Here is a 13,133-nt window from a genome sequence, read left to right as displayed (position 1 = left end):
GGAGGTGGTGGAATCTCCATCTCTGGAGATATTTAAGAGTAGGTTAGATAAATGTCTATCAGGGATGGTCTAGACAGTATTTGGTCCTACCATGAGGGCAGGGGACTGGATTCGATGACCTCTCGAGGTCCCTTCCAGTGCTAGTATTCTATGATTCTATGGGCCATTCCCAGCTAGAGTGATAGACTAAACTAGACTAGAGAAACCAAGGCAGTTCGTAGTTTTAATGTGTGTTAGCAAGTAGAATTAAAGAATAGCATGTAGAATTAAAGCATGTAAGGTTACCTTGTCCTGATAATTCATATAAAAACTAAAAATATACTTGGTTTTCAGTCACATTTTACACTGCACTGAGTTAAGTCCATACTCCCCCTCCCCCACACACACACAATGTAGTTTGAATGGCTGCTCAGATTGAGAGTTGCATCTGGAATTTCCTAATAGCTAGTTTCCAAGACAAAAGTTGTGATCTTTTTGCTTAAAGGGAAGGGGATCAGCCCTTCACCAAGATAGCAGCAATGACAGCAACCACCTAAGGAAAGTTATGTTTTCTCCCCTCCCACAAAAGGACAGCTCATCTCTGCTAGCCTCATCTACAAGTCAGAGAGAGAAGAGGGGAAACTTTGTTTTAATTGGTATGTTGCAAGCATAGGCTACTATCTGCCAACCCTGTTAGAGTGGAGGTCAGTCACTCTTTAATGCTGCAGAAATTAACAAAGCTTTTGGGTGCACAGCATTGGGTCCGGAGATGCACCTCTTGAGTACCATGCTAGTGCCCCTGCAGGAGTGTCCTTAGGCATAGGCAGCAGCCTAGTTGCCCCAAATTTAGTGGGTCTCCAGCCCGTGCTTGTACCTTTTGCCTGCTGCTCTGAAGCTGCAGCTGAGCCTCCCTTCCTATCCTGCTCTAGGGTTGCCAACTCTTCAGGAACTGGGCCACTGGGTGCAACTGCAGCAGACAGCAGCTTGTCTGTGAAAGTTGGCAGCCTCCTGCCCCTGCAGCTTGTGCCTCCCGCCCACTCGCTCGGGGGAGGTGGGAGCCAGAGTTGGGCTGCATAGGTGATCAGTGCTAGTAGGAATGGCCCAGCACCCCTATCTTACTGCCCCCGCCACAGCGCCCTTTCTTCCAATGTCCCCCTTGCATAGGTGACTCGTGGTAGCACTCAGGAGGTGCACTGCGCCCCATGGCCCTGCCAAAATTTTAACTGCTAAATAGGGTGGCCCTACCCCCGCAGCCGCCTGTCGCCCCCCCAGGACGCCTCATCATCTCGCCGTGGCAGGCACCGCCATGGGGCGCCCTGGCCTCACCCATTTGCCCCACCCCGGCACCTGGCTCCTCCCAGCCCCGCCCTCTCGGCGAAAGCCTGCCCCACACCCGGGGGACGCTACCGCTACCTCAACGCGGCGACGGCCTGTCTGAGCCCCGCGCGGGGCTGCGCTTGGGCCCTGCCGGCGGGGCGGGATGCGGCGCTACGTGCGCGTGGCGCTGCTGTGCCTGGGCTGCGGCTTGTGCTCGCTGCTCTACGGCTCCAGCCAGCTGGCCCTGGAGCAGGAGCCCGGCGCGTGGAAGCCGCGGGCCCGAGACTCCGCCGCTCCGGTCCGCAGACAGCGCGGCAGCGGCGGCGGGAGGGCAGCGGCGGGAAGCGCAGGCCGCGGGGAGCCGGAGCAGCCAGACAGGTACGGATCGGCCCCGTCCCCTCAGCCTGGTTGCCCCGTCCTCCCTACGCCGGGGGGTGTTACCGGACCCGCGCCGGGGCTTTCCCGGAGCTGGGCGGCTCCAGCCCCGGCATCCACGGCGCTCCGCTGCCGGCGGGGAGCAGCCAGCGCGAGTCGCTTTTCCGCAGGAAAGTTTGCGAAGCACTTTTCAGGCCCTGCCCCCGCCAGGCTGGAGCTGGAGCAGTCCCGCCGCGCTGCGGCTGCTCGCGTCTCCTCCTGGCAGCGGGAGCGCTAGTTAGCCGGGGTCTCAGCAGCCAGGTCTGGAGGGACTGGACCGGACCCATTGGCTCTGCCCCGACCCCCGGGAGCAATGGCGACGCGCTCTCTGTACCAGCTGGTGTCACATCCCGGAGGCGGCGCCTCTCTCCATCACATTATAGCAGCGGCTCAGCCTGTGGGCTGCTGGGGCCGCTAAATGCGTCATGACCCTACTTTAATGGGGTCGCCCCAGCTGGTGTTAGTTGCTTGCGGAGTCAGGGGGAAGCTGAAACACAAACGCAGGTTGCAGCCACCTCCCCCGCATGGACGGGGTCGAGCTTTGATCCTTCCTCTTGGAGTGGTAAAATAATGTATCATTAGAAGGGAGTTGTGGTGCAATGAAGTTTGGGAACCCATGAGTTATAGTAATCTTGTAGGGCTGTTGTTTTAAACCCCCTCTAGGGGGCCATGAGCAGGTTTTCGGCGGTCCTCCATGCATGGCCAGCATTAGACTTGCTGGGGTTCAGGGCAGAAATTCCTGCCATCCAGGGTGGAAGCCGAAGTTTTAGCAACTTAGCTTCCTGGAGATCTGTGTGGCATGGGGCCCCAGACAATTCCACTATTGCTATCCTCTAATGCTGGCCTTGGCTTTTATATAGAAGAACAGTTGTGGCATACATGGGCTGGGGGGGTTTTATTGTATGTTAGGGGGCCTCAGATGGAGAAAGCTTTTGAACCTCTGTAACAGGGTGTACGATGAAAGGGGTGGGGTTAATCTAGCTTGGCTAGGAAATTACACGTGATTTGTAGTTTGTGTAGGTGGTTTAAACAAATATAATAAGGTCTTGAAAAATAGCACTCTGATAAGATAGGAGAAAGGTGGCATCTAGTCAGACAAGTTTTCAGGGGAAGTTTGTCATGTGACCAATAAGACAAAATGTGTCTGGGAAAAGGGTCTCAAATTATAGAAGATTGTTTAAAAACTGGTTCTAACAGATTAAGCAAAGTAATTTTTAATGTGATAAATGTATAATGTCTTGTTGCACACCAATGATATAATAAAATATGGACCTTTGTAAGAAGATAAAATGTCAGGTGCAGCTGGTTTTAGGATTCATACATAGATAATTTGAAAGAGAGAGACCCAGACACCATATCCTGTTTTAGCCAAGGCCCAGAAAGGGGTTGTACTCAAACAGATCAAAATGTGGTTTGTTTGCTTTTAGCTGAGCTAATAATGCTCAATAAGTTATCAGTTATTTTTAGAACTGTATAAAGGAGCAAGGCTTTTTCGGGTATTTATCAGATCCTATATGATCATGTTGGAGCAGACCAGGATGAGAGTATTATCCCAGGACTGATCCTTTCATGAGTATTCTGAACAAATGCTTATGAATGTTTGCTACTGTATCAATGTAGTAAGTAGTTGCTTATTATTTAGACATTTAGAGCAGGGGTTCTCAAACTTCATTGCACCATGACCCCTTTCTGACAACAAAAATTACTACACAACCCCAGAAGGTGGGACTGAAGCCTGAGTCCCACTTCCCCAGATTGGGAGGGGGTGGACGGAAAGCCAAAGCTGAAGGGCTTCAGCCTCAGATAGGGGTGTGTAACCTAGCCCTGACATCTAGGTTGAAGCCCTTGGTTTTGAGGCCTGGGGCTTCGGCTTGGCTTTTGAACCCCAGCAATTCTAAGCCAGCCCAAGAGACCCACAGTTTGAGAACCACTGGTTTAGAACAATTATAAAAATGCTACATATCTTTTTATTTAATTGAGAAATGTATGGTTAAATTATTGTCTTGTTCTACCTGTATTAATTAAATGAATAATAATTTTGACATAGTGACGATTGCAAAGGAGTATCATTGACATTAATTGCAATTTCTCTAAATGCTGCATCCCACTTGTTCCCCAAGAAGGTTGTGACCTATATTCTGGGGCCACAATAGAGTTCTTTCCTAGAGCAATTTAATGATGTAAGGGAAATGAGGATGTACTTTAGGTACTTCCGTAGAAGAATTCTTGGTACAGCATGGTGAATACCACTGCAATTTTAAGTGAATTTATGGTTTAAATGATGTCATGGTGATATTATATATAATGGTATTAATTCTAACATTCCAATATTGGATAAAACATTTAGGCAGAAAATGTTTTTTTTTTTAAGTTCACTATATCTCTTTGGTTCATTATTGACAGGGGTTTTTTTGGTTCTAAGGAAAAGTTCACTTGATTGCACTTTAATGTCCCATTTGAATACTATTTAAATAACTGGTGCCAAGAAAGTACTTTCTATTTAAAATGTTCTGAAATATCTAATAATTGAACAAACAGCAGTGTTTGTTTGCACAGTAGAGTCTAATCAGACTCTTTATTTATTCTAGTAAAGGAATTAATGTTACTGAATACTACATGACTGCATCATAGGTTTGTATTTCTTATGGATTCCATCTGGTTAGCAGATTGATCTAAAATGTAAGGATTGATAAGTTTTTTCATGATTACCTTAGCTACTGTACCAGAATTGTAGATATTGTTCCTGTATAAAAGATAAATATCTAATCTATTATTGTCACTTACTGGTTTTATAATCTAATTAGGAGGACATGCCCTCTGCTCACCAAGCCCACTCTCTGGGGGTAGGCAGCTCCGGCTCCCACCCTGGCTGCTGTGGAGGGCCAGACCAAGGATGGCAGCCCTGGCCTGCCTTGGCTCTCTCCCCCTCCAGACACCAGGCCCTCCTTGAGGCCAGGGTCTACCCACCTCTGGGCTGAGGCTGCAGTTGGCTTGTCTCGCTCCCTCAGGCCGCTAGGGAGTTGGGCTTGGCCAAGGCCATGGCTGGCTTGGCTTGCTCCCTACGGCCACAGGGAGGTTAGGCTAGGCTGCAGCCAGGGAGGGTCTGAGGCTTCTCCCGCCTCAGCTCTTCCTCCCCCTTGTGCCCAGCCCAAGGCTGTCCTTGCCCCTCAGCTCCTACTCTTGACCGCCCTCCCGGCCCAGGCTTTTCCTGCCTTCATCCAACCCTGAGACCACTCCAGTTGTTGTCCCCTCCCGACCCCTTTCCACCCCCCTCCACCAACTGGCTCTGGCTCTTTCCTCCCACAGCTTCCAGGGAGGGTGGCTGGGGAGAGATTGCACCTGGGAGGGAGGAAGTCTGGTTCAGAGAATAAATAATGAAATAAGTGTAGGGATGGTGAAATGCACTGATCCTCTATGCCAGATATGACAGTCTTCAGAAATTCAAGAGCTGTGACGCCCTGCAAGGCTGAAGTCCTGAGACACGTTCCCCCTCACCCTACTGAGTAGAAAGACCCTAGCCCCACCATCCTGCCACAGGGCAGAAACCCCAAGCTTGAAGAGAATGAGGTGGTGTGGGGAATGTGTGAGCTGCAGTTAAACTGTGTAAAAAGAACAACATGCATCTCATAAGCTGTGGTTTGACCACCCTTAGAATAAGGGGACATTTCTAAAAACAAGGCCTCTAACTAATAGAGGTGACCTGCAGGTGTGTTTTAAATACAAAAAGAAACTGTCTTAAAATAAGCCAGTGTAAGCATTCTCACCCCACATACCAGTGCTATTTCAAAAATTAAGGCTATAAGTGAATCCAGGTGTAAAGGAAAAACTGTTGGTCACAAGGAGAGGAAGAGTTGTGTAAAAGAAAGTTTAAAATCTTACCTGAACTAAGACTGGAAATAAGGATGACCTGTCTCAAATTGTTTTTAGGTCAACTCTGTAATTGGCAATGAGCATTACTTGTTTGTTAATGAAACAAAATACAGGACTATGTAGCACTTTAAAGACTAACAAGATGGTTTATTAGATGATGAGCTTGTTTGTTAATGGCTATAAAAACTAAGCTCATTAAGAGTTCATGGTAGGGCTATCAATTCATTGCAGTTAATGCCTGTGATTAATTGAAAGCAAAATTAATGCATTATTTATTAACACATTAATTACATTTTTGAGGATGAGGTGGGAGGAATTGGTGGTAAGGGGCTGAGGATTCGGTCTGCACATCTGAAGAGGGTGGAATGGTTGGAGCAAGTTGTGAAAGTCAAGCACACCTTGAGCAAGTCTGAAGCTGAGTGTCCCCTGACCTCTGAGCCATTCATTTTTATTCCTTGATGCTCAGAATTTATACTTAGTTTGGTAGAGGGATGTAAGACTTGGGGGTCCTCCTGATTGTCTTTCCTTGCCTGCTTCTGGACCGGCCCTTGAGACTGGCAAAGTAAACATTCCACATTATAGTCATCCTTTTACTAAATTTTAGCTCTGTCTCGAGATGTGGAGTGAAAGCTTTCAGAACCTAGTCATTAAATGTGTAGCTAACATAGTTACATGCTGAAACTTGTTACTAAGAATTGCTCAATCTAAAATTACATCAACTGCTGGAGCTGTATCTTCTGGTTGAACATAGCCATCCAAAATAGTCATCCAGTTGGATTTCTTGCTAAGGCGTAGTTTTCCTATCTGAAACAACAAAGGAGGCCATGTCTCTTTTTCATGATGAAAGAAATCGTGGTGGTTGCTACTGGCATATGTACGAATTAACAGATGCCTGGGATAGCTACACATTAGTTGTTAAGGGTCCAGCCACAACATTGCCCTTTAAGCATGTTTTTCCCCTTTGTCTTTACGGCCTAGAAAGATAGTTGCACTGAACAGTGTCTTTGTTTTGTCTTCTTTCTTGTTCTGTAAAAACACTTTCAGGGTCAGAGCTCTTTCCCCACCCTGTAAGCTGCTGATTAAGACAATATGTAATGCTGATTTAACTTAAAACCAGTAAACAACAATCAGGGGCATGTATAATTGTATCCATCATCTGCTTATTAATATTCATTGTATGGGAGTTAACTTTGCTAAATAAGGATTTAGGGGAAGTAGCGATAGACGTGTGAATTAATATACTAAAATGGATAAAGGAGTGTAACTGGTGCCAAATCGTTGCCACTCAGAGCGTTGTGTTGGGGGTCTGAGGTAAACGAGTGTCAGCAATAAAGTAGTCTGTTTATCCCATCCGCTCCTGGGTCACCTGTTTCTTTTCTAACATCTGCCACCATCACATTTTTGGCAAGCTATGTATATTAAAAGGGAACAGTTATTTTTCAGGGAGAAGAGCTGTAATATGGTCTTGCAAGGGAGAGCTCTAAACTAAAGATGTAACATTATAGTCAATTTAACTGATTAATTGATAAGCAAAAGCTTATAGGTTAATGTTATAGACTACATGCATTCTGGGCCCCACCTGCAAGTAAAGCTTTTAGCTGTCTGGCCTGCAGCTTGGCTCAGTCCTGGCTTGCACTGGGTCCAGGACCTATCCCTGCTGTGGCTCTGCATTTAAAGTGTATTAGGAGCCAGGCAGGCAAGCAGCCTGGCTTAGTTTCAGCTTATCCTGGGTCAGGGAGCTCAGACACTCACCCAGACAGAGGCTGCTGCCACCCCACACTTTGCAGCGCAAAGTGGCAGGTAGCTAGTCCATGAGGGGAGCTAGCCCCGCCACTGGGGACTAATAGAACAATCGACCAATCAATAAGAATTTGTGAAGTTAATTGACTATTCAGTTAACTGATATTTAACATCCCTACACCAAACAGGCAGGCTACATCTAGACTGGCATGATTTTCCGCAAATGCTTTTAACGGAAAAGTTTTCCGTTAAAAGCATTTGTGGGAAAGAGTGTCTAGATTGGTCACGGATGCTTTTCCGCAAAAGCATTTTTGCGCAGAAGCATCCGTGGCCAATCTAGACGCGCTTTTGCGCAAAAAAGTCCCAATCGCCATTTTTGGGATCAGAGCTTTTTTGCGCAAAACAAATCTGAGCTGTCTACACTGGCCCTTTTGCGCAAAAGCTTTTGCGAAAAAGGACTTTTGCCTGAACTGGAGCAGCATAGTATTTCCGCAAGAAGCACTGATTTCTTACATGAGATCGTCAGTGTTCTTGCGGAAATTCAAGCGGCCAGTATAGACAGCTGGCAAGTTTTTCCGCAAAAGCAAATGCTTTTGCGGAAAAACTTGCCAGTCTAGAAACAGCCGCAGAGTTTATTTTATTGGATAGGCTTGGTTAATGGCTTGGTTTTGTCTTGCAGTCTCTATTTTATTTAATCTTTTTATTGCTGATCTTGGCACCAAAAGTGGAAGTGTCCTAATAAAATTTGCGGATGACACAAAGTTGGGAGCTATTGCCAATTCAGAAAAGGATCGGGATATCATACAGGAAGATCTGGATGATCTTGTAAATTGGAGTGATAGCAATAGGATGAAATTTAATAGTGAGAAGTGTAAGATTATGCATTAGGGATTAATAACAAGAATTTTAGTTATAAGCTGGGGACACATCATTTGGAAGTAACGGAGGAGGAGAAGGACCTCGGAGTCCTGGTTTATTATAGAATGACTATGAGCCGACATTGTGACATGGCCGCGAAAAAGGCTAATACGATCTTGGGATGTATTAGGCGAGGTATTTCCAGTAGGGATAAGGAGGTGTTAGTGCCATTATACAAGGCATTGGTGAGACCCCATTTGGAATACTGTGTGCAGTTCTGGTCTCCCATGTTTAAGAAGGATGAATTCAAACTGGAACAGGTACAAAGAAGGGCCATTAGGATGATCCGAGGAATGGAAAACCTGTCTTATGAAAGGAGACTCAAGGAACTTGGCTTGTTTACCTTAACCAAAAGAAGGCTGAGGGGGGCCATGATTTCACTTCTTAAATATATTTTAAATATATTAGAGGGATAAATACCAGGGAGAGAGAGGAATTATTTAAGCTTACTACCAATGTGGACACAAGAACAAATGATATAAGCTGGCTAGTAGGAAGATTAGACGAAGGTTTCTAACCATTAGAGGAGTGAGGTTCTGGAACGGCCTTCCAAGGGAAGTAGTGGGGGCAAAAGATCTATCTGGTTTCAAGATTAAACTAGATGGGTTTATGAAGGGGATGGTTTGATGAGATAACATGATCTTGGTAACTAATTGACCATTCATTATCAGTGGGAAATAGGTCAATGGAGGGATAATAGGAGTTACTATAGAGAACTTTCTGGGTGTCTGGCTGATGAGTCTTGCCCACATGCTCAGGGTTTAGCTGATTGCCATATTTGGGGTCGGGAAGGAATTTTCCTTCAGGGTAGATTGGCAGAGACCCTGGAGGTTTTTCGCCTTCCTCTGTAGCATGGGGTACAGATCACAGCTAGAGGATTCTCTGCATCTTGGGGTCTTCAAAGTATTTGAAGGCTTCAATATCTGAGGGTATGTCTACACTACCCGGTAATGTATGCATACCGAACGTGCAAATGAAGCCCGGGATTTGAATTTCCCGGGCTTTATTTGCATAAGCTGGCCGGCGCCATTTTTAAATGCCGGCTTGTTCGAACCCCGTGCCGCGCGGCTACACGCGGCACGGGCTAGATAGTTCGAACTAGCTAGCCCGTGCCGCATGTAGCCGCGCGGCACGGGGTTCGAACAAGCCGGCATTTAAAAATGGCGCCGGCCGGCTTATGCAAATAAAGCCCGGGAAATTCAAATCCCAGGCTTCATTTGCACATTCGGTATGCATACATTACCCCGCTAGTTCGAACTAGCGGGGTAGTGTAGACATACCCTGAGATATAAGTGAGAGGATTATTCTGGGAGGGGTGGGTGAGATTCTGTGGCCTGCACTGTGCAGGGGGTCAGACTAGATGATCATAATGGTCCCTTCTGACCTTAAAGTCTATGAGTCTATTACAAACATTGTGTATTGCTGCTGTCCCGTCTCTTCTGTGACCAGTTTAAGTCTTCACTTCTCCTTGTTGAAAGGGTTTGCCTGTGACCTCAACAAGTGCCTTGACATGCAAAAGAAGCCTGGACCTTTCCAGTTCATGGTGCTTTGTATTTAGGTCCTTTTCAGGTGCTTCCTTTCTGTGTTACAGCTTCAAATTCTTTTAACCTGGCCACTGCTGCTCCTGCTAGTGCTAAAGGAACTTTGTGTTAGAGCAGCACCTCTACCGTTGCCTTTGATTATAGCATTATTTTGCTCATGAGCTTGGTCAAGTGCAACTGCAGAGAAAACATGTCTTGTTAACTGAAATTTCCTTCTAGGAACCTTTTAGCTGTGTCTGGATTCACTTGGTGAAGGCCTACCATGTCTTAGAGGCTAAACGGCATTTAGCACTTAGGTTACATGGTATTTACCATAGGTAGCTTTTACCAGGTTAAATTGTGGTTTTACCATTCTGAGAGAAACTAGTAAGAAGATGCCTCAAACAGGGACTATTTTAAAAACTGTTTCATTAATGCACACCACTTTACACTTAGTTTAAATTGCATATTTAAATTGTGATTACATAAGATAGTAGCTTCAGAGATGAATTGAGGGATATACAAATAAGTAAAACTGCAGGGTGTGTAATACAAATGTATGTAATTTTACTGAACATTGAAATGTCTTGCTCATTGATTTTTTTAAATTTTTTTTCCCCAAAGAAAGCGACGAGGAGTCCTGTGGCACCTTATAGACTAACTGAAGTGTAGGAGCATAAGCTTTCGTGGGCAAAGACCCACTTCATCAGATGCATCTGACGAAGTGGTTCTTTGCCCACGAAAGCTTATGCTCCTACACTTCAGTTAGTCTATAAGGTGCCACAGGACTCCTCGCTACTTTTGCAGATTCAGACTAACACGGCTACCCCTCTGATACTTTCCCAAAGAAATAATACGTCATGACTCTTGTTTTAGTTTTCAATATTAAATAAGCACAATTAAAATTCATTCAATTTTATGAAAACATTAGTAATGGAGAATTGTAGGGTTGAACCATTAAGCAGTTAGAAGCATGAAGACTTGCAGATACCAATCCAGGTCCATTTGGCCATGCAGCATTCTATAGCAGACAATCAAAAGTTTGTTGCGGATAGGCCAACCCTGTTCCTCAGTTTTAAATGGATGTATTCAAAGTTTGAAAATATTAGTTCTACACTTGATGAATTTGCTGGACACTTATGCAGTTTTTTCCCCATCTCCTCGTTTAATACTGGGGTTAAGTCAGTATTTACCAATATCTTGTCCTAAACTAGTTTTTCCTAGGAAATTGCTGACCTTGACTCTGTGAATGTAGTTAGTGTGATCTAAAGCAAAGAATCAGGGTGACAGTATTCCAAGGCATTTGGTGTAGAGAACAAAGTTTACTTGGTAAGTTGACAGGGCATAAATCATTATGGTAAGCTCCAGATGAAGTGTGGTATGTTAGGAGTGGAACACTGTTTTGTTGTTGTTGTTGTTTTTTGTTTTTTTAAGCTTTCAGTTATCACACTATTTATCTTACCCCACAGTACCCCATCTTCCCTGAGATCTTGGACATATTGTGTATATGCATTTTAGAGCAAGATGTTCAAAGTGTTGGCAGTTACTTGGTGTGCATGTCTAGTATGTATGACAACCACATTGGCCCGAGCAAGGGCTTCCATCCATCTACCACAGGGCTACTCAACTTTGGAAGCTCCGGGGTCCCAATGACACTCGCAGCACATGCCGAGGGCCGCAACTTAAGTGTGATTGCATGTACGTGCAAATATATATGCAAATAGCTTCTTTCACACTGACGGGCATGAATACTAGAGTTTGATAGCCAAATACAACATACTCTTTTTGATTCTACAGGATTAATAAACTCTGGACCTGTGATGTCTTGGCAGAGCACACACTTGCCACAGTTAGAGGAATAGGGGTTCTCTGTTGATTAACTTTGTTTTTGAACAAGTTTTCATCTTTTTTAAGTGTTTGGCGCAATAGTAAAACTCAGTAGTAGTTTAATATTAATTGCCCATCATATCAAAAGATATTACTGAACTACCAAGCAATTTTCACAGAACCGAGGTAGCATCTGAAATAAAAAGAGGAGTCAGATTTAAAGACCATATTGTTAGTCAAGAGTAATACAAAACGTGTCCTTGCAGGAATTGTAAAGTCCTGTTGAAATAAAACCAAGAATGGATGCCTTGTATGTCCAAACGTAAAACAACATTTGCTAGTTTTGACAATGTTGTTGAAATCACTGCCCCACAGACGGCATGGCCTGAATTGACAATAGTAATATTTCTGAAAAACTTTATTAGGTCATGCTCTAAGACTTTTGCAGTTGTCATTCTTTCATCATAAAACCCACAATTACCGGTGGGTTTTTTTTGTTTTTTTGGGTTTTTTTTTTAAACACAGATTGGACTAGTAGTGCAGAGCAGGTTGCTGAATAATTGGGTGAAATCTTGTTACATTTCTTGGCTAAGGAGCTGGTTTGTTTTTAAGACTATGGAAACCAGAAGAACAGGATGAGTGGGATTGGGAACTAGAAAGCATATGAACAATTTAAGGGATTTACGTTCTTTAGCTATTAGGTGGAGTTTGAAGGCTCATTCAGGGCTCAGATGTTCTTCTAGCTATAGTTCAATCAAGTGTGCAAAGAAACGAAGAACATTGAGTAGTTATTGTTCCATATAGATTAAGAAGAAATATATAATTAAAGTTAAAAATCTTTAATGCCTTGTGACAGGGTGTATAAACCATGCACTGGATCCGCAAGGGTTAACCCTGGTTACTAGGGATGTTAGATGTTATATAATTGAATAGTCGTGTAACTGCATACAATTTTAGCTGTTACAGCTATTTGATAGTCCCCAGGGGTGGGGCCAGCAGCCAGTGCAGTCCGGTTCTGCTCTCTGGGAGTCCCTTGCCACCCTGCACTGCTCCCTCTCTATCTGAGGCAGCAGTGAGGGGTGGCAGGGGGGAGCTGGTCCACAAGGGGAGCCAATTTTAAAACCAGCTCCTCTCATGGACCAGCTGCCTGCCACCCTGCATTGCTGCCTCTGATGCAGGTCCAAGCTCTCCGCAGACAGAGGCTACTCCATGGGATGCAGAGCAACCTCATTCAGCTCCCCACAGACAAGGGCTGCTACTGCAAAGCAGCCGTTGCCTGTGGCAGACCCAGGCTTGCCATGGACAGAGGCTGCTCCGTGAGATATGCTCTGCTTTGCGGTAGCCTCACCTGCTCTCCCCTCCGCCCCCATGCTGCTGCCTCTCATGAAGGCAACAGCACCAGGTGGGGAGACGGCAGGCGGCACTGCAGAGCCGGTTTTTAAGACAACTCCCTCCAGCACCCTTCGTGCCCTCCCTTGATGCCTCTATAGGAGGCAGCAAGGGGAGGCAGGCGGGCCCACGGGAACTGATATGCTTTGAGAGCTGGCT

At 45.3% G+C, this 13,133-nt stretch overlaps 1 protein-coding gene across 2 annotated transcripts in view; it reads left to right on the top strand.

Annotated features, from left to right (window-relative positions):
- Positions 1 to 1,344: 1,344 nt before the first annotated feature.
- Positions 1,345 to 13,133, top strand: part of GXYLT1 (glucoside xylosyltransferase 1) — a 57,362-nt gene continuing 45,573 nt past the window's right edge. Inside the window, exon 1 of one of the 2 annotated variants that reach the window (XM_075930109.2) lies at positions 1,345 to 1,674. In XM_075930109.2, coding sequence (XP_075786224.1) covers positions 1,460 to 1,674 — 215 coding nt within the window. In that variant the 5' untranslated portion in view covers positions 1,345 to 1,459. The remainder of the gene's footprint in view (positions 1,675 to 13,133) is intronic. The other variant, XM_075930116.2, reaches the window with a different exon arrangement.

Source organism: Pelodiscus sinensis, chromosome 1 (genome assembly GCF_052426305.1).
Source record: "Pelodiscus sinensis isolate ZL-2025 chromosome 1, ASM5242630v1, whole genome shotgun sequence".
Lineage (NCBI taxonomy): Eukaryota > Metazoa > Chordata > Testudines > Trionychidae > Pelodiscus > Pelodiscus sinensis.
This window is presented reverse-complemented; position numbering and strand designations above follow the sequence as displayed.